The 18,788-nt window shown below is 57.4% G+C and overlaps 1 protein-coding gene across 26 annotated transcripts in view; it reads left to right on the plus strand.

The window, feature by feature from the left end:
- GRIN1 (glutamate ionotropic receptor NMDA type subunit 1) overlaps window positions 1–18,788 on the plus strand; it is a 40,090-nt gene that overhangs the window by 18,186 nt on the left and 3,116 nt on the right. For 3 of the 26 annotated variants that reach the window (XM_071453722.1, XM_071453723.1, XM_071453726.1), the window contains 15 exons: window positions 447–568; window positions 1,271–1,445; window positions 2,817–2,961; window positions 3,054–3,137; window positions 4,304–4,439; window positions 5,275–5,402; window positions 5,584–5,748; window positions 5,970–6,088; window positions 6,656–6,768; window positions 7,257–7,405; window positions 8,171–8,328; window positions 8,702–8,863; window positions 10,466–10,575; window positions 11,577–11,722; window positions 14,315–14,425. In XM_071453722.1, coding sequence (XP_071309823.1) covers window positions 447–568; window positions 1,271–1,445; window positions 2,817–2,961; window positions 3,054–3,137; window positions 4,304–4,439; window positions 5,275–5,402; window positions 5,584–5,748; window positions 5,970–6,088; window positions 6,656–6,768; window positions 7,257–7,405; window positions 8,171–8,328; window positions 8,702–8,863; window positions 10,466–10,575; window positions 11,577–11,722; window positions 14,315–14,425 — 2,023 coding nt within the window. The other 23 variants (XR_011683596.1, XR_011683597.1, XR_011683598.1 and 20 more) reach the window with 15 other exon arrangements.

An 18,788-nucleotide genomic window follows, 5' to 3' on the forward strand; every position in this document is an offset into this window, starting at 1 on the left:
CTCTGATTTCCTCTTTCCCAGTGCTGCCCAGCGCTGAAGTCAGTGAATTTGGGGTCTGACCGCCTTCCGAGGAGCCTGAGAGAGCCCCCACAGGCAGCCCCTGTCCTGGGCAGTGCTGGGGGTGCTGCTGGCCGGGCAGGGACAGTCCCAGCGCGGCTGCCGAGCCTGGCTGTGCTGCAGGAGCAGCCCTGGGCACTGATGGTGCGTGTTGGTCCAGCTGAAAGGAGGGAAGGAGGGCAGCCCGACGGCCCCCGGCCTGCAGCACCATGGGCAGATGTGCAGGCACTCAGCAGCGCCGGGAGCTGTGGGACCAGGCGAAGCTGAGAGCAAGGGTCCCACTGCATCGAGGATTTAACCATTGCCCAGCAGTCAGAGTCCCCCGGGGTGGCACCGCCGCAGCCCTGGCTCAGCTGGACCCCCATGGCCGTTCCCTTGTGTCGTTGCAGCGAGGATGACGCGGCCACGGTGTACAGATCAGCAGCCATGCTCAACATGACGGGCTCGGGCTACGTGTGGCTGGTGGGGGAGCGGGAGATCTCGGGCAATGCCCTGCGCTACGCCCCGGACGGTAGGCACCTCCCGGGCCCCAAATATCACAGACCCACCGCGGGGCTGGGAGCCCGAGGCAGCGGCGATCAGCGGCGCTGCCCTCCCCGGCCCCCGCGGGCTGCGGGATCGCGGTGCCGGCTGGCCCCGCACGGAGGGTCCCGCACGGAGGGCCCCGCACGGAGGGCCCCGCACGGAGGGTCCCACGCGGAGGGTCCCACGCGGAGGGCCCCTCACGGAGGGTCCCGCACGGAGGGCCCCGCACGGAGGGTCCCACACGGAGGGTCCCACACGGAGGGTCCCGCACGGAGGGTCGCGCACGGAGGGTCCCACACGGCGGGTCCCACACGGAGGGTCCCACACGGAGGGCCCCGCATGGAGGGCCCCGCACGGAGGGTCCCGCACGGAGGGTCCCGCACGGCGGGTCCCACACGGAGGGTCCCGCACGGAGGGTCCCGCACTCTGCTCTCCGTCCCTCCGCCCGCCTGGGGTCCCGGCCTTGGCCACCCTGGGGCTGCCGCGCCCCACATCCGTGTCACTGCGGCTTGGCAAGCTGCCTGTCACCCGGGAAGGCTTGGGCAGGGCCCTGGGGATGGAGCTGGGGGTGCCAGGTGCCAGCCCGTAGCCGTGTGCTCGCTGTCCCAAGGGCTGGGCACGGCAGTGACGCTGGAGCAGCCGGTGCTCCCAGGAATGCTGACCTGACCGCCCCCCTCTGCCGCGGCAGGAGTGATCGGCTTGCAGCTCATCAACGGCAAGAACGAGTCAGCCCACATCAGTGACGCTGTCGCCGTGGTGGCCCAGGCCGTGCACGACTTGTTCGAGAAGGAGAATATCACAGACCCACCGCGGGGCTGCGTGGGCAACACCAACATCTGGAAGACAGGACCCCTTTTTAAGAGGTATGGGGGAAAGCGTCCTGCTGGAGGGAGCAGAGGACCTAGTGGGGGAGAGCTGGAAAAAGTGGGAGTGTGTGGAAAAGGTGCAGGAGGACATGGTGGCTTGTTCAGGGCCACTAAAGCTTTGGGACATGTGGCACAGGGCTGCCTGGACTGCCCTGCATGATTTGGATGTGAAGGCTACATCTCTCCTAGAAAACTCTCCCAAAACACAGGCACAGGCACAGGCCTCACCCAGTTTTTCCAGACTGTTTAGGCATCATCCTGGTGCCTGGCACCAATTCAGTCCATGTCAACCCATGCTACCCTGGGCCATGCCTAGACAGCTGGGATGTGTGGGCAGGGAATGACTCCAGGAGGAGAAGACTGGGGACCATGGCCTCCTCCAGTCTGGAGCTTGATTCCATGGGTGGAAGTGGGAGAGAAGGGGGTTCTGCCCAGTCAAGGTAGGGGGATATTTCTGTGTCCCATTTTACCTCAGTGCTGCTGACACATTTCCTGCTGAGCATTCCAAGGGCTGTGGCATGGCTCCAGTGCTGCACACAGGGCTTGGTGGCAGGAGCTGCCCATGCATGGAACAGGCTGCCCTTGGCGGTAGCAAACCCTGGTGCTGTGGATGTGGAGGCTGGAGCGTCACAGATAGGAGCATGTGCCTGTGGGGTGCTGCTGCCAGGGCAGGGGGATCAGCAGGTCCTGCATGCCCTTCCAGACCCCAATCCCTGCATCACTGCAGCTGCTGGGGCCACAGGGGCTGGGCCTTGGTGCAGCAGCCTCTCCCTGCAGACTGGGTTCTGTTGAGCATGAGACCTGCACGGCCTAGAGATGGTTTTAGAGACATTTCTGGCATCCCCTGCAGTGACAGTCTTTGGCATGAGTGACTCAAAGCTGTTCTTCACAAGTGGCTCAGGCAATCCTTGCATGTCTCTGCTATCACCTTCCCAAGGTTTGGGGGCTGGTTCTCTCCTTGGTGGTGTTTGTGTGTGCCTGGGCCACTGGCCAGGCTGGGATGGGCAGATGCCAGGCACAGCACCAAAGCTGTAGCAATGGGCACACCTCCCAAGGAACCCCAGAGGAAAGTGTCCTGGGGTGCCGTGGGATGGATCACTCCAAAGGGAAATGGGACTGATCTGGTGGAGAACAAGGGGCAATGGCAGTAGATATGGCAGAGAACATTTGGGAAACTGATTCCATCCACCAGGAGGGGATGACCACAGGTCTATGAACAGACCATAGGTGGCCTTGGCCAGACTTGTACAGGGCAGTGAGCTTATGGCAGGGAACTGAGAGGAAGCATTTGTCTTTCTGATGCCTTGTGAGGCACCTCAGAAGCACTGCAGGTGTTCTAGGTTGTCCCAGCTGTGTTTCTCTCCCTAGGGTGTTGATGTCCTCCAAGTACTCAGAGGGTGTCACCGGCCGGGTGGAGTTCAATGAGGATGGGGACAGGAAATTTGCCAACTACAGCATCATGAACCTGCAGAACCGGAAGCTGGTCCAGGTTGGGATTTACAACGGCAGCAATGTACGTGCAGGCTGGCCTGGGTGGGGAGGGGCTGGCACTGGAGTGTCCTCCTTGGCCTCATGTCCGTCTGCTTCCTCTGGGATCCATCTCAGGTCCTGACCAACGACAGGAAGATCATCTGGCCAGGTGGGGAAACTGAGAAACCTCAAGGCTATCAAATGTCAACCAAGCTGAAGGTAAGAGCAAATGGCATTAGGGGCAGAGCTTCTCTGCTCTCTGTGTGCTGGGCAGTGACTTCATCTGCCTCCCACCTCCATGGCTGCTCTGCAGCTGGCAGCAGGATTTGCAAGGCCAGGAGAGGATATGGGAGAGAAATCTGGAGCATGTTCAAAGCACAACTTTCCACTGGAGTCAATCTAGATAGGGCAGCAGGCATCCTTGGGTTTGGAAAGAGACAAGTTCGAAGTAGATATGAGAGAAAACAGAATGGAAAGGTGAAGGAACCAGGTGCTCACCATTTTTAATGGGAGCCAGAGGACATCTGTCACAGGTTTGTGAGAAATACAAGGACGGGCTCCTTTGGCTCCTTTGGCCAAGGCATGGTTCAGCTCCATTAGACAGTGCAGAGGCCAGGTGGAAACAGATCCACAAGGAGATTAAACCCTCTTGTGAAGGGTGGGTAGATTGGTGGCTGCAAGGCTGATCTCAGGAAATCCCTGAGGAGCTGATGGCCAGAAGCTGGAGGTAACACTGGCAGAAGGTCCCACCAGTCTTGCTTTGCTTCTCATGCTCTTCCTCAAAGTGTCACTCAGCAGCCCCTTCAGTGACTGGATCCCACCTTAGTGACTGGACCCTGGTCAGGCTGATCTTCCCAGTTTGACCATTCATTTGTTGTACTGATCATTTGTCCAGCAAGGGAAATCCCATTCCCACTGGCAGTGTTGTCCCCGCAGAGGTGCTATGGGTACATTGTGATTGCTGCTTTTCTGAAAGGTCCAGGGCAGGAATAAAACACCTGCATTAACTTGGGGCAGTGTCTGGAGCCTCTTTCCAGGCACTAGTCCTGGTTGTGTCTCCCATCAGTCTCCTGTTAGGGAAAGAGATTTTGAGGCTCAGCTGAAAGGGTCACATGAAGGAGGACACTCCTCACCTTGGGTGCAGGGAAAGCAAATATTCTGGGTGTTCTTCTCAGCAGTGCTGTGTTAACAGTTGGATTTCATGATCTTAAAGGTCTTTTCCAGCCTAGAGGATTCTCTGATTCCACATGCCAAAGCTGCTGGGCTGAGATGGCAGCTGGGGAGGGCACCACAGCTCATGTGGGGAGGGCAGCCCAGCTCCCACCACGGGAATGTAGCTATGGAGGGAAACACAGACCAGAGGGTGTTTGTGCTTCACCTCACAGATTGTGACCATCCACCAAGAGCCCTTTGTGTATGTGAAGCCCACTCAGGCAGATGGGACATGTAGGGAGGAATTCACCATCAATGGAGATCCTGTCAAAAAGGTTTTCTGCACTGGACCCAATGAGACCATCCCAGGTAACTCAGTCTGCTGGGGACTTCCATTCCAAGAAGGGGTCCCAGGGAAGGTGCTCAGTCACAGGAGGCCCAGAGGATGAGGCACAGAGAGGTGACAGCACAGCTGGCCCCCAGACACGCCCTCCTTCCCATCAGCTCAGCCTCACAGCAGTTGGGCCCTGGATCCAGGGGTTTGAGCCCAACAGACTCTTTCCCACTGTCTCTCTTCTGGATGGGCTCCAGGGCAGCTTTGAGGGATTGTATCCCGAATTTCTGTCTCCTGACATGTTCCAATTCTCTCTGTCTTGATCTCCAGCAGCAGCAAGGACCCCAAGGCACCTTAGCATGTGCTGCACTGACACAGCAGCAGTTTCAAACTGTCACAGAAACTGTGTCAGGATCAGGAGTGAGCACCTGGTGTGGGGTGGGAGCTGCTCAGCAATGCCAGGCTTGCCCAAATCCACCTGAAGGGCATCCCCTTGGCTCATCACACCTTCCTGTGCACAACATCCCCCCAGACTTGTGTCCTGGGCTGCGTTCAGCCTTCTGGGCTCATGTCAGGACTCCTCCAGCACGTGCACTGAGCCCTCTCCTTGCCCTGCAGTGGGTGGGCAGCACCCCCTCTCAGCCCACCTCACTGGGACATGGCAAAGGAAAGGGACCCCTTTGTCCCCAGCCTGCCCACAGCCCCAGTGCTGGAGGCAGCGTGAGAGGCAGATGGCCCTGAAGGATTACGTGGTGCCATCCCACATGGAGCCAGAGCCGTGGGGTGGCTGCTCTCCCTGGGGACAGGGGGATGCTGTGGCGGTCCCTGGCTGGGGCTGTCCCCACTCATGGCCCCCCTGTCCCTCCCCAGGCCGTCCCACCGTGGCCCTGTGCTGCTACGGCTTCTGCATTGACCTGCTCATCCGCCTGGCAGGCGTGATGAACTTCACCTACGAGGTTCACCTGGTGGCTGATGGTAAATTTGGTACCCAAGAGAGGGTGAGTTTGGGCAGCCTGTGATCTTTCTTTGCCTGTGTCGTGTGTTGAAACACCCCCATGCCCTTCTCCTGAGCAGGGTGGGGTGGAAGGGCAATGCAGGATTCCTAAAAAGTGCAGGGTCCTGGCTGGTGGGGGATGTGTGTCAGGGCAGGGGTCTGACCCAGCCTTGGCTTCCTGGCAGGTGAACAACAGCAACAAGAAGGAGTGGAACGGGATGATGGGGGAGCTGCTGAGCGGCCAGGCTGACATGATTGTGGCTCCCCTCACCATCAACAACGAGCGGGCTCAGTACATTGAGTTCTCCAAGCCCTTCAAGTACCAGGGCCTCACCATCCTCGTGAAGAAGGTATGGGCTGGGTGGGAGCTTTTGTAGAACACAGGAGGAGCCCGTTCCCCAGCCTGCAGTGCCCAGAGCAGCCCCTGCCATTCCAGGCTCCAGGCTGCTGGTTTTAATGCAGGCTCTTGTCTGCACCAACCTGACCCTTCCTGAGCAGCAGGAGCTTGGGGCAGGGCCCCTGTGGGTGCAGCTGGGGGGTGCCAGCACTGTTCCCTCTCTCCTGTGTGCAGGAAATCCCCCGCAGCACCCTGGACTCGTTCATGCAGCCCTTCCAGAGCACGCTCTGGCTGCTGGTGGGGCTGTCTGTGCACGTGGTGGCAGTGATGTTGTACCTCTTAGACCGATTCAGGTGAGTGCACTTTGAGCCACTCGGGATCTGGAGGGGACAGGGAGCTGTTCCTGGGAACTGTCCCCTGGGTCCCTTGTTTGGGCACGTCTTGCAGCCCTTTGGGGGCCCTCACAGGGACTTAACCCACCTGCTGTGCCCCACCAGCCCTGGGCTGAGGCTCCTGGCCCCTCTGGCTGCCTAAGCTAAGGGATGTGGATATTGGCCCTTCCTTGGCCCTGTGACAGCTCCTCTGAGGGCACCTGTCAGCCCTGTGCCCAGAGGCTTTGATGGCTGATCTGCAGGGAGCCCTCTGTGCTGCAGTGGGAGAGGCTGGAGCAGGCTAGGGCCAGATGATCTTTCTGGTCTGGAGAGAGTAGGATGGGACCAGCAGCAATGTGAGCCAGACAGGGTTGCAGGTCAGCACGGGGATGTGCCAGGCACTGGGACACAACAGAGAAGAGCTGCCTGGAAGAGGGCACAGTCTGTAGGAATGAGTGACAAAGGCTGCACCAGGACACATAGGGCACAGTGGGGAGCCCTGGGAATCAGGGTGAGGGGATGACAAGGGTTCTTCATCTTGTTTTCCAGCCCCTTTGGCCGGTTCAAAGTAAACAGTGAGGAGGAGGAGGAAGATGCCCTGACTCTCTCCTCAGCCATGTGGTTCTCCTGGGGAGTCCTGCTGAACTCTGGCATTGGAGAAGGTGAGTCAGAGCTCACAGCAGGACTGCTCTGCCCTGCAGCCCAGGCTCTGAGCTGGGCAGGCTGGGGGGCAGCCCCTGCCCTCTTCCACAGCCTCCCCCTCTCACATGGTCCCTGTGGGACCTCATTCCCTGGGCCCTCCCTGGAGCAGGCTGGCAGGAGATTTGGTGGTGCTGAGTGTTGCACATTTGTGGCAGTTGTCAGGGCTTCCTGACAGCCCCAGCCCCGGATGGGAAACAGGGCAGGGAAACTTGGGCTGGATGCCCTGCCCAGGGTTACCCACCCTCTCAGGGTGGCACACAGCGTGCCCTGGAAGGAGCTGGAGGCTTTTTTTGGTTCAGGCAATGCAGAGGCTCCTTGCACAGCTGCTGGCAGAGCAGATAGATGGTGCACATCTGCAGCTGCCATTGGGCTCATGTGGATTGACACAGCTTTGGCAACCAAGCCAAGCCCTCGTGGTGCTGCTCTGATCTCTCCTCTCTCCCTGCAGGTGCTCCCCGGAGTTTCTCTGCCCGTATCCTTGGCATGGTGTGGGCTGGCTTTGCTATGATCATTGTGGCTTCATACACTGCCAACCTGGCAGCCTTCCTGGTGTTGGACCGACCTGAGGAGAGGATCACAGGCATTAACGACCCCCGGGTAATGACCCCTCGCTTGCTTTCCCTTCCCTGGGGCACATAACATGGCTTGTGGCTCCCAGAGCCCTGATTCACCATGGCTGTGATCTGTGCTGGGGGGCCAGACCCAGGGAGCTCTGCCTGGGCTGGTCCTGATGAGTCTGAGCCCTTGCCCTGGGTGGGAATGGACAGACATGGGCCGGGATCAGCAGGAAAACAACCTGCCCAGAAATAGCCTGTCTGCAGTCAAACTGCCTGCCAGTTCCTGGAGAGCCTCCTGTGCCCAACGAGGAAACAATTCATTATGGATGAGTTATAACTAATGAAATTGTCCCTGCGGTGCAGTCAATACTCTCCACATGCCTCAAATCCATTTCCTGCTCTGGCAAGGACACAGCCACAGCTCATCAGCCCAGGCACGCAGGAATGTGCCCTGCAGCAGCACGGACCCACAGCATCCCACACCCTGCAGTGTGCCCTGCCCACGGCACTGCCGGACCCACGGCATCCACGGGGCTCCTGCACCCTCAGTGCCACCATGTCCCTGTCCCAGAGCATCCCCTGCCCCAGCACCATGATCCCAGAGCATCCCCTGCTCCCAGAGCATCCCCTGCCCCAGCATCATGCTCCCAGAGCATTCAATGCCTGTGGCATCCTCTGAGGAAATCAAGGTCTTCTCTAGAAAACAGGTCCCTGAAGGAGATGGGAGATTAGGAAACAGCTTTGGGGTGAGAAAGTTTTGCTGGTGAAGGACAGAAAACATTGGAGCTCCGTCGTGTCCTTTCAGCTGCGCAACCCCTCGGATAAGTTCATCTACGCCACGGTGAAGCAGAGCTCTGTGGACATCTACTTCCGACGGCAGGTGGAGCTGAGCACCATGTACCGGCACATGGAGAAGCACAACTACGAGAGCGCTGCCGAGGCCATCCAGGCAGTGAGGGACAAGTGAGTAGGGCCAGACCCTGCCTGGCCACGCTGGAAGGGCCTCCGGGAGCTCAGCTGGGTGGAGCAAGCAGGGCAAAGGTGGAGGGAGCTGAGGCCAAAGCGTGGCTTGATGGGACCTCCCAGCTGGGGCTGGGTGGGATCTGCCCAGTCCTGGTGCATCCCAGGACTCGGTGGGGAGCACAAGCTCTGCGTGGGGGTGGCACAGTGGGAGCCCTGGCCATGGCCTCCCTTTCTGGCCTCTTTTCTTCCTTCAGTGCAAGGCTGGGTGGCTTCAGTGTTTAAGTTCGGGCTGGGAGCACCCAGGCTGCTCCCACAGAGGCTGCAGACCAGCTGGGCTGCCCAGCCTGACCCGTCCATCCTCCTGTGTGTCCAGCAAGCTCCACGCCTTCATCTGGGACTCGGCGGTGCTGGAGTTCGAGGCCTCCCAGAAGTGTGACCTGGTGACCACGGGGGAGCTCTTCTTCCGCTCCGGCTTCGGGATCGGCATGCGCAAGGACAGCCCCTGGAAGCAGAACGTCTCCCTGGCCATCCTCAAGTCTGTACACAGCTCTTGCCTCCAATGCTGCTCGTGCCAGGCACTGCCAGCCTCCCTCCAGACCTCTGCAGGGACAGGGCCGCTGGGGGCTGCCCTTCCATCCTGGCAGAGGACACTGAGTGGCTGGGCTGGGCACCCACAGCCCCAGCTCTGGCTCGCAGGGCTGGGGAACAGCAGGGAGCTGGAGGGAGGCAGAGCAGGGCAGGGAGCAGAGTCAGGGCCAGCCAGGGCTGTAGGCAATGTGGGCAGAGAGCAGCAGGGCTGTGTGAGCAGCCTGTCCAGCACAGGTCTGTGTGAGCAGGGTGTGGGAGCTGCCTGCTCCTCCCTCAGGGCTCAGCCTGTCCCACAGCACTGCACTGCCCTGGCCTGGTCATGCAGGGCTCTTTTCTTTCAACTCTGGCTACTCCTGTTACACAGGGATATGTCTGAGTCCAAGGCTTTTACAGCAGCACCAACCTGCAGTGTGGGGTGTCACAGTCAGCCTGATATTATGGGTGAAAAGGGATTTCCTTGTATGGCTTTGGCAATGCCACACTCATTGCAGACAGAGAAATGTCACGGTGGAGAAACAGGCGGCAGGGAAAGAGCAAGTGAAGGGAGGGGAGTCCTGGGAGATTCATTTTAGGAGAGACAGGGCCAGGAGCCATGAGGGTCCTGCCCAAGATGCAGAGCTGAAAGGTGTGAAGGAGAATGGTCAGGATGTGGAAGATGGGCAAGACCCAGGGAGCCATGGTCCCTATCTGTGGGATGATCTTAACATGGTGAGGGTGGCAGCAGGACAGATGGGACTTGAGACCAGCACGTGAGAAGCCTGAAGAGGCCACAGGAGTCCTCAGTATCCTCCTGGGAGAGGGTGGGGAAGCCCAGGGCTACAGATGGCCCAGGAAGGTGGTGGGGGTGTACCAGGAACAAGAGGGATGAAAGTGCAGGGAGCCTGTGGTGGGATCTGTGCTCTGTGCCCACTCCATCCCCACGAGCTGTTCAGGCAGGTACTGCAAGGACATGGCTTGTGTCCTCCCAGGCTGTGACACTGAGCTGTGTCACCAAGCTGCTGGGGTGTCCCAGCCCTCACTGTGCATTGCAGGCAGCAGTGCTCTAGCCTGGAGGGTGCTGGAGGTCACCAGAAAGGACTGGGGTCCATCATTGCCTGGGCTCCAAGTGGCCCTGGCAGGCAGAGGAACCATGCAGGAGGGAAATGGTAGATGTGGTTCATGTCCACTCCCTGCAGCCTTCTCCAAGAGTTCTTGGAGCACTGACAGCTCCATCTTTGCTTGGGAGCACACCTTCCCCATGGCTTACACGTGGCTCTTTTGGCAGCAGGCACTGGCCCAGAGCTGCTGCAGGGGCAGTGGGGAGCTGTGGGTGCCTGCTCACAGCACTCTGATGTGTGTGCCCACGCAGTGCTGGCAGCCCCTGCACACAGCCCACACACACCTGTGCAAAGGTGCACACACACAGCCAGCACATCCCTGCTTCCTGTGCTAGGAGATGCAGGCAAGCCCAGAGCCCTAGGATGGAGGGCACGAAGGCACAGAGTGTGTGCCCCAGCTGCCTGTGGCTGGTCCCCAGTGACTGCCCTGTCCTGTCTCCTTGTGCTTGCAGGTCTCACGAGAATGGCTTCATGGAGGATTTGGACAAGACTTGGGTGAGGTATCAAGAGTGTGATTCCCGTAGCAATGCCCCAGCAACACTCACCTTTGAAAATATGGCAGGTTTGTTCTGCAAACCTCTTTTTCCCCTTTCACTGGGTAGCCTGCTTTTGCTCAAGACATCCTCCCAGGGGCTCTCCTCTCAGGCCAAATCTCTGCTTCTTCTGGATTTGTGCTTTCCTAGTGCTGGGAGGCTGCTGAGGTGGGCTCCATTCCCACCCTGCTCAGAGCAGTTCCACAAAGCTTCCCCCACCTTCCCTGGGTGCCCTTCTTGCCAGTGGGGCTGTGGTGTGAGCATGGCTCCCCCACTTGCCTTGGCCAAACTGTGGCTGTCACAGTGCCACTAGAGCTGGCACCACTGCAGAGAGGAGAACAGAACCTCGGGGGAGGCAAGTGAGAGCCCTGCTGCAGGAGGGGGCTGGAGGCCAAGGGCAGACCCCAGTCCTGAGGAGCCCTGGGCAGGGCCAGAACAAGGATAATTGATAGAGAGGGGTTTTCATCTTGCAAAGACTGTGAGAACCCTGAATCAGGCTCTCCCTTTGCACTGAGGTGGTGCTGCTGGTCCTACAGCCAGACAATGCAGTGATGAGGGATGAGGGGTGTGGGATGGGACCCCATCTGCACCAGCAGTGCTGGCCAGTTACAGGCAATGGAGAAAAGGGGTATTTTGCTCCATCTCCTCAGACACCACTCCAGAAATGTCAGCCCCAAGGGTTGCAGGCATCCAAGGACAGCACAGAGCTCTGTGCATGGCTGTGCTTCCTGATGAGCACCAGGGCTGGGTTCTGGTGCAAATGGCCCCACGGTTCTGGGGTTGGGGAGTGCCCTGGGGCTTGCTGTGCCTGTCCCCAGCAGTGCTGCTGCTCAGTGCCCTGTGCCCCCCCAGAGCTGGCACTAACACCCCTCAGTGCCCAGGCTGTGTTCCCCTCCCCGCCCTCCAGGACTGGGGGGATGGCGGGGGGACCCTGGGGTGGCAGATGCTCCCATTGCTGAGCGCGATGCAGAAGAAATGAGGGGTGGTGTTGCAATTCCACTGCCCCCTGTAACTTTCCTGCTTATTTCAGGTGTGTTTATGCTGGTGGCTGGAGGTATTGTTGCCGGGATATTTTTAATATTCATAGAGATAGCTTACAAAAGGCATAAGGACGCGCGGAGGAAGCAGATGCAGCTGGCGTTTGCGGCCGTTAATGTGTGGAGGAAAAACCTGCAGGTAGGACAAACCGTTTTTAGAGCAAATCTCCACCAGGTGCGTTTTCCATTCCTTCACCAAATCAGTGAATGCAGAGCTGTGGATTAGCATGGGGCCCTCTGTCCCCCACCCCACCCCCGTAGCTCCAGCTGGGTTAATCGGTGCCTGTTAAGCTGTAGGGTAGTGTCCCTGCCTTTTCCCCGGGAGCTGCCCCTGCCCGATGCCGTCTCTCCCAGCAAAGCTCCAACAGGGCAGAGGCCTGGCCCAAACACCCCCAGTGGAGCTCGGGATGGGGACTTTGCTCTGCTGGGGGCCACGTGCCAGAGGCACACCTTGCCCTGGCTGAGCAGGCAGTGCCAGCACAGCTCCTTGCAGGTTCTGCCCTGCAGCCCGGCTCCAGCCGCGCTCAGCCGCAGATCGGAAGGTCAGCCTGCTGCCACTGACCATCCCTGCCCGGTGCTCAGGTGGAGGAATGCTCCAGGGATAGTTTCCATCACCTCCCCTTCCCTGCCTGCTCTGCAGCAGCGTGGTAGCCCTTGCCATATCCAGGACCAACTCCAAAAAGAGGTGGTGCGTGCTCTTGTCCTTTGGAGACAAGGACATCTCCCCACACAGGAGCCAGCAGTGCCGGTCCCTGTCAATGCCGAGCCTCCCTTGGTCTCCTTTAATGGGCCTGTTGCTCTCCCAGGCTTCTCCTGCTGCTGGAACATCTCTGTGCCACTCAGGCAGGGAAGCCCAGGAGGGTCAGAGGTGCCTGGCAGTGACACTGAGCCGTGGGCACATCTGTGGGCCACCAGCCTCACAATTCCCTTCCCCTGCTGCTTTTGGGGCTGAGCCCCACAGTGTCCCTGACCCCAGTGTAGGGCAGCTGGAGGCTCTGTCTGAGTTGCCCGGGCTGTTTTTTCCCTTGGGGAAGCGCAGCGGCGTTCACTGAGCGAGAGCTCCTTTAGGTGGCCAAAGGACACTGCTGCTCACAGCAGAGCCAGCCAGGCAAAGAGAGAGGAGGAGGCTCGGGGAGCCCCGAGGAGCCCGGCGGGGCCCCGGGGAGCAGCGCTGGCTGGGGCTGCGGGGGGGCTGCCCGAGAGCAGCGAGGGGAGCACGAGGCCGGGCTGCTGCATCCTGAGAGCTCGCTGGGTTCAGTTCACCGGAAAGAGTCTCGGAAAAGCCATTTCTCAATTTTTTTTCTCCTTTTTTTCCTTTTTTTTCCTTTGCTTCCAAAAAGCAGCAGCACCGAGGGGGTTAAGGCTGCTGGGACAGAGCACACTAGTCGCACTGCCATTTTTCACTTGCCAACCTTCTAGAAAATACTGCACTGGGTCCTTGGGCAGAGTCTGTGGGACTGTGAGCAAAGCATGCTGCCCTGTGGGGGTAAACAGCCTCATGGTAAAGAGCCGTTTGACATTGTAAGACTTTTCCACAGGAGGAAACGTCAGAGCACTAGTATCTGGTACATTGCTAGAAGGTAGGCAAGTGGAAAGATTTATTTGTTAAAACAAACAAACAAAAATAATGGTTTTTGGGATCACAGTTTTGCCATGGCTATTTCCTGAGATGCCATGGAAGAAAAAGACATTTCATTCCATTCATCTTGCTTTCCTTTCCGTTTGTGCATGTCCGCAAAAGAGAGAACTGAGAAGGAGGAGCAAATGTATCCCCGAGCATGCTCTACGCACCAGCGGGATACATTTTGGTTACCCCCGTGCGGTAGCAGAGCCAGACCTGGTCACTCCGTCCCCCGTCGGCAAGGTCACACTCATTGGCACCAAAGCAATTGGGGAGGACTCGTTGCCAGCGCCCGGCGCCGAGCGCGGCCGGGCCCCCCGGCCCGCGGCCCCCGCACCATGGCGGCTGGTGCTCCCAGCCTGCGCCAACCAGGTCCGACTCGCTAACTCCAACGCCTACATTTTTCGGTTCTGTTTCTCTTTGAGTTCATCCCGACCCGACGACATCATGGCACTAACGCTTTGCTTCCTCCCTTTCTTTTCCTTTGTAATTTTTTTTTTTTTGCTTTTCTTTTTCTTCCAGTTTCCTTTTTGGTTTTTAGCCTGTTTTACTTTGGAAACAAACCAAACCACCACCAACAACCACGTTCGGCTTTGCACAACTGCATCATTTGAATTTTTGAACACATTTTTTTTACAGAATATTCATACAATGACTTCTCTTTCAATGCAGTCCTCTCTCTCTCTTGTGGCACTAGGATTCAGCCTCAGAAAAGGCCCTGAGCACTTTTTTTTTTAGTGGTAGGTGCAGCATCTCACGTCTCGGTCCAGCCAGGCTAGCGGTGGAAGCGAGGGGCAGGGCGCCAGGCAGAGCATCCCCAGGAAGCGAGGTCAGCTGTGCCAGCCTGGCTGCAGACACCAGGAGAGCAGGGCTGCCTCCCAGAGGGGTTCCCAGCGCTCCAGATGCGAGGCCAGCCCCCCGTAGCTGTAGCAGTGTGGTGGCTGTGCCGTAGCCCTGGCTCACGGAGGCCCTTGGAGGACTGGGAGTGGCAGAACACCTCCAGTAGCTTTCTCACCTAAATGAAGGCCATGACACGGGGCAGTATTCAAATAGATTTAGAGTTTCCAACAACACACTAGAGATCTAATTACTTATACATATTCATTTTAGGATAGAAAAAGTGGTAGAGCAGAACCTGACCCTAAAAAGAAAGCCACTTTTAGGTCCATCACCTCCACCCTGGCCTCCAGCTTCAAGAGACGTAGGTCCTCCAAGGATACGGTAAGAGGAAGAAGAACAATTCTGCCCTCTCTCTTTCTCTCTCTTTCTCTCTTCTGCCATCCCATCGACTGCCACACACCCATCCCGAAGCTGCCAGTGTACATGCATAGCTCATGTTCGTCACCAGTCAGTCAGTCAGTCAGTGAGTCAGTCATCCCGTGTACCTGAAAGGATGCTGGGATCCTGGAGGGCAGGCAGGAGGTGGCTTGGAGTCCTGTGATGAGTTGGGAGATGCAACCAAGTTTTTGTTTTGTTTTTTTGTTTTCTTTTTGCCTGGATGATTTCTGATGTTCCTCTCTGTGCTTCGCTCACCTTACCGGTGCTGACCTCTTGAAACTGATGACATTTTTTCTTTTTTTCTTTTTTTTTTTTTTTTTTTCTGTTCCTAAGTGTTCCTGTACCTGTTTGTCATTGTATGCCTAAAAACAATCACCCCGATTTAATTTGGGCACCGTGTCACCTCACCAAGAGCCATGCGTGTCACACTCTCTACATGTGATTTTTGTTTGTGACAATTAGCATTCGGAATAGTCCTCGCACAGGAGTGACAGCTGTCTCTGGTTATCATCAGCAGTAATGCAGCTCTAGAAAAGAGACAAAAAGGCTCCAAAGAGGAGGTTGTTAAAGACCCAGCCTTGGTTCAAACTTGTGTTTTCCGCTGCTCTCACATAACCAGAGAAAATTTCCAAATTGCTGCCTCTAAAGCCAGCTGTTTCCAAATGTGCAAATGTGTCTGCTCGTGCTGGAGCTTCAGACACTTCAGCGTCAGGTTGGGCTGTTGGTCTGTCGGACTGAGCCGTGTCCCTCTGCATGTCGCCGTCTGTTGTATGACACTCTGCACTGTGGCTACTCTGTTGTCTCGTGTGGCAGCACCCGCTGCGTTTTGCTGCCCGACCTCCTGGCGCGCCGGGCTTGCCAAGATCCCCTCCCCGGGGCGACCAGCGGCTTTGTGCCGGGTTTGCCCAGAGCAGGTCCCCGCCAGGCTGCCCGAGGCGCAGCGGGGACGGGGGGACGGTGGCAGCGCGGGGAGATGTGGCCCCCGTGGCGGGGTGCCCGTCCCCAGCCGCAGGCTTGGGCGCCTCGGGGACAGCATGTGGTATCGCAGGGGGTCTCGGGGCCACGGCTGTGTATGAGAAATGGAGGAGGCTGCCCTTGACACCAGCGCAGGCTCCATACCAAGAAGCTCCTGGAGCACCCCTGGAACGCGGCCCTGGGGACAGCTGAGCCCTCGGCTGGGCTCGACTGCCACCATCTCACACAAAGTGCTCCTCTCGCTGTCACCTCGAAGCCTGGAAGTCATGGGGGAACCACCCACACTCTTCCCACTCATCATCTGTACCCCCAGGGAAGATGGGTATCCCTGTCATCTCCTGTGCTGCTTCTGTGCTCCCTGGGTGGCACCTTGTCCCAGTAATGCCCCCATGTCTGGGGTCCCCTCTCCCCACTGCTGCACCCCCGAGCAGCTCTCCAGGGAGGTCACAGGGTGTGTCTTTGTGGCCTGAGCCATGACCAGGGCAGAGGAGACAGAAATGGGTGGGTGGTGCAGGGGGGTGGTGCAAGAGTGAGGAGGAGGAGGAGGAGGGACAAGTAGAATGCAGAGAAAATAGAGAGGAGAAAAATTGGCAGAAAGATCTGCATGTGCTGAGTAGACCCCCATGTTCTGTTGTGTTTGAACTACTCCACATGTAGGAAACCAAGGAGTCCTGCCCTGGGAGAGCAGCAACATGATGGTGCCCTGGGCACCCGGGGGAACCAGTGCCATCGGTGAGCAAAGGAGAGGGGAGAACCCAGGAAAAATGGGGCAGCTGGTGTGTGGCACCCCTGGTAACCCCCACATTGCTCCTTCTTCAGGGAATCATCCTGGTCCTGGTCCTGGTCCTGGTCCTGATCCTGCTCCATAGTGTGGCATCCATCCTACACCAACCAGCCCACAGCCCTCTCTGCCCCCAATGCCCTGAGCTGAGCAGGCCCAGTGCCCACCTGCACCACAGGTCCCATGGATGGGCAATGGAGCTCTTCTCTCCCCTTCCTTGGGCTCCAGCACAACACAGGGCTCCCCATGTTTGGGTCCCAGTCATGCTCTTCTTGGTACATTGTTCATTGCAAGTAGTGGAGGGATATGACCCCACCCATCCCAGAAGATGGTCCCCACTTTGGGGGGCAGCTGCACAGTCAATTATTCCCCACTGCTCTGAAGCCTGTCACAATGTTCTGCCTGCCACAGGGTGCCATGACCAGGCTCCCAGGACACATTCCCCAGAGAACTGGGCTAGCTGGGTCAAGAACAGGCCAATGGGGTGAACATCCAAGCCAACATGGCCAACTTGGAGGCTAGCAGCAATGGCAGGAGGTCCGTGGTGGAGCGAGCTTTGTGGTGATGTTGGGCAGACCTGCTGGTTGCTCTGCAGGGTGAGCAGCTAGTGGGAATGGGGTGCTGCCACCAGCTCATGTCACAGCCTGTGCTCGGTGACCTCCACTTCCATGCAGCAGCCCTGGCTCAGAGACCCCAATGCCCTCCTGCTGGAAGGCCCCATGAGTCCGTAGCATGCTGGGGCACGTTGCCTGGGGTCCTTGTAAAGACGAGAAAGCAGCGAGGTGCTCTCTTTCATGATGCTCAGCAGAGCTGCGGGCCCACACCAGGTCTTAGATGGGCAAGGCTGGAGAGCCCTTGGGGCTGGAAGGCCAGGCTGACCCCAGCCCCACGGGCTCTCCTGGCTAGCGAGCGAAAGACGCAGACCTGGTGGCCTTGCTTCTTTCCTTTCCGTTGTCGGGAGTTTTAAAAATGGATTCTGCTCTGCAGCCCTGCAGAATGGTCCCTCAGGAGTGCCAGAGAGACAGGCTGGCACCATGGAGCCAAGACAGCCCTGGGAAGCTTCCACCCCACTCTGAACGTCCTAGCGCCCACCATCACCCGAGCTGCACAGCCTCTCCGCGGCACATCATCCCCACCGCCCCAGGAGGAGATGCATGTGTTCCCCATAGGCAGCTCCTGCAACTCGAGTAGCACTGGCAGAGCTGACGTGTCCATCCATCGCAGCCACCCACGATACTGCAACCCCACAGACGCCATGTGAGACGCATAAACCACACAGACACCTCCGAGCCGGCACATTGCGTACAGACACGATCGAGGTGCACAGGTCCCTTAGCCCCCCGCATTGCCAGCCCCCGCAGAGCCACACTGCCAGCCCCAGCCCCCGAGACACAGCAGTGACACACGGCCCGCGGCACCGCCCCGCCGTGGGCATGGTGCCAGGGCTGGGCGACAACCGAGGGGCTTCCTGGAAAAGGTCACCTTTTCAGTGAAGGATCAGCTGTCCCAAAGCCAAATGCTTCTTGGCTGAGAAAGAGCCTAGTTTTTGGCCCAAAAGAACCAAAAGTAGGTCAAAGACAACTAAGACAACTTTTTTTTTTTTTTTTCCTAAAGGGAAGTTGATATTTTCTACAGCAAGATTGCATTTAGCTGGAATCCTAATTTTTAATGGAAAAAAAACCACAACAACAAACTAAAATTCTTCCAGAAAATCTTCTACCAGCCAGGGACTACCATATGAGCCCAGTTAGGTTGAAGTCATTTTTAAAGACATTAAGTTCTTGTCTATATTTTCTTCCTGGTTGTCATTTAAAGTTTTTGGTGCCTTCACTTCACTTCCATACCTTAACATGTTTGAGTCTCTTCTACGGTTAATATTGATTAATTTCTTGGCTTTATAATGTTTGGTTTGGGGATTATTGCACCATCCCTGTAACATAATTTACCTTAAATTACTGATATGTGCTTCTAGCATTAGTCCTACTTTAACATAGTTTTGATATGACCGTTTTCTTGGTTTTTTTTCTTTTCCTTTTTTATTTTCATTTTAATTTTTATTATTAAAAATTGCATGCATGAACTTTACACACAAAAAAAAAGTAAATGAGAATGTTACCCTGTGATAACTCTGTGATTGGAGGAGATATGCTTTCAAATCAAAAGCCATGCTCTTGTATTTTAATTTTTCTGGCCAGATTGCCCATTTCGCTTGGTTGTTTTAGCGTTTCCCACCCCCAGAGCTGTGCAGAGAGGCCAGAAGGCCCCAGCCTGCCCTGCTACACCACCACAGCAGCCACATGCACACGTGCACCGAGGCACACGCACTCACACAGGCACACTCCGCTTCTTCCACCCCCCCTTACGTCAGGATGTTTAACAAAGGACCTTTCTTCTACCCATTCATTTTTGTATCTCCAGTTCCTCCTTCTCCTCCACCAGTGAGTCACAGCCTCTCCCCTTTCCCAGTCACCTCTCCTCCCTGCCGGAGTCAAGCCCCATCCCACAAAGCACACACCTCCCGGCAGCTCTGCCATGGAAACACTGCATTTA

The sequence above is a fragment of the Agelaius tricolor genome, unplaced genomic scaffold (assembly GCF_023055355.1).
Source record: "Agelaius tricolor isolate 1412-34295 unplaced genomic scaffold, bAgeTri1.0.p SCAF_37, whole genome shotgun sequence".
Classification (NCBI taxonomy): domain Eukaryota; kingdom Metazoa; phylum Chordata; class Aves; order Passeriformes; family Icteridae; genus Agelaius; species Agelaius tricolor.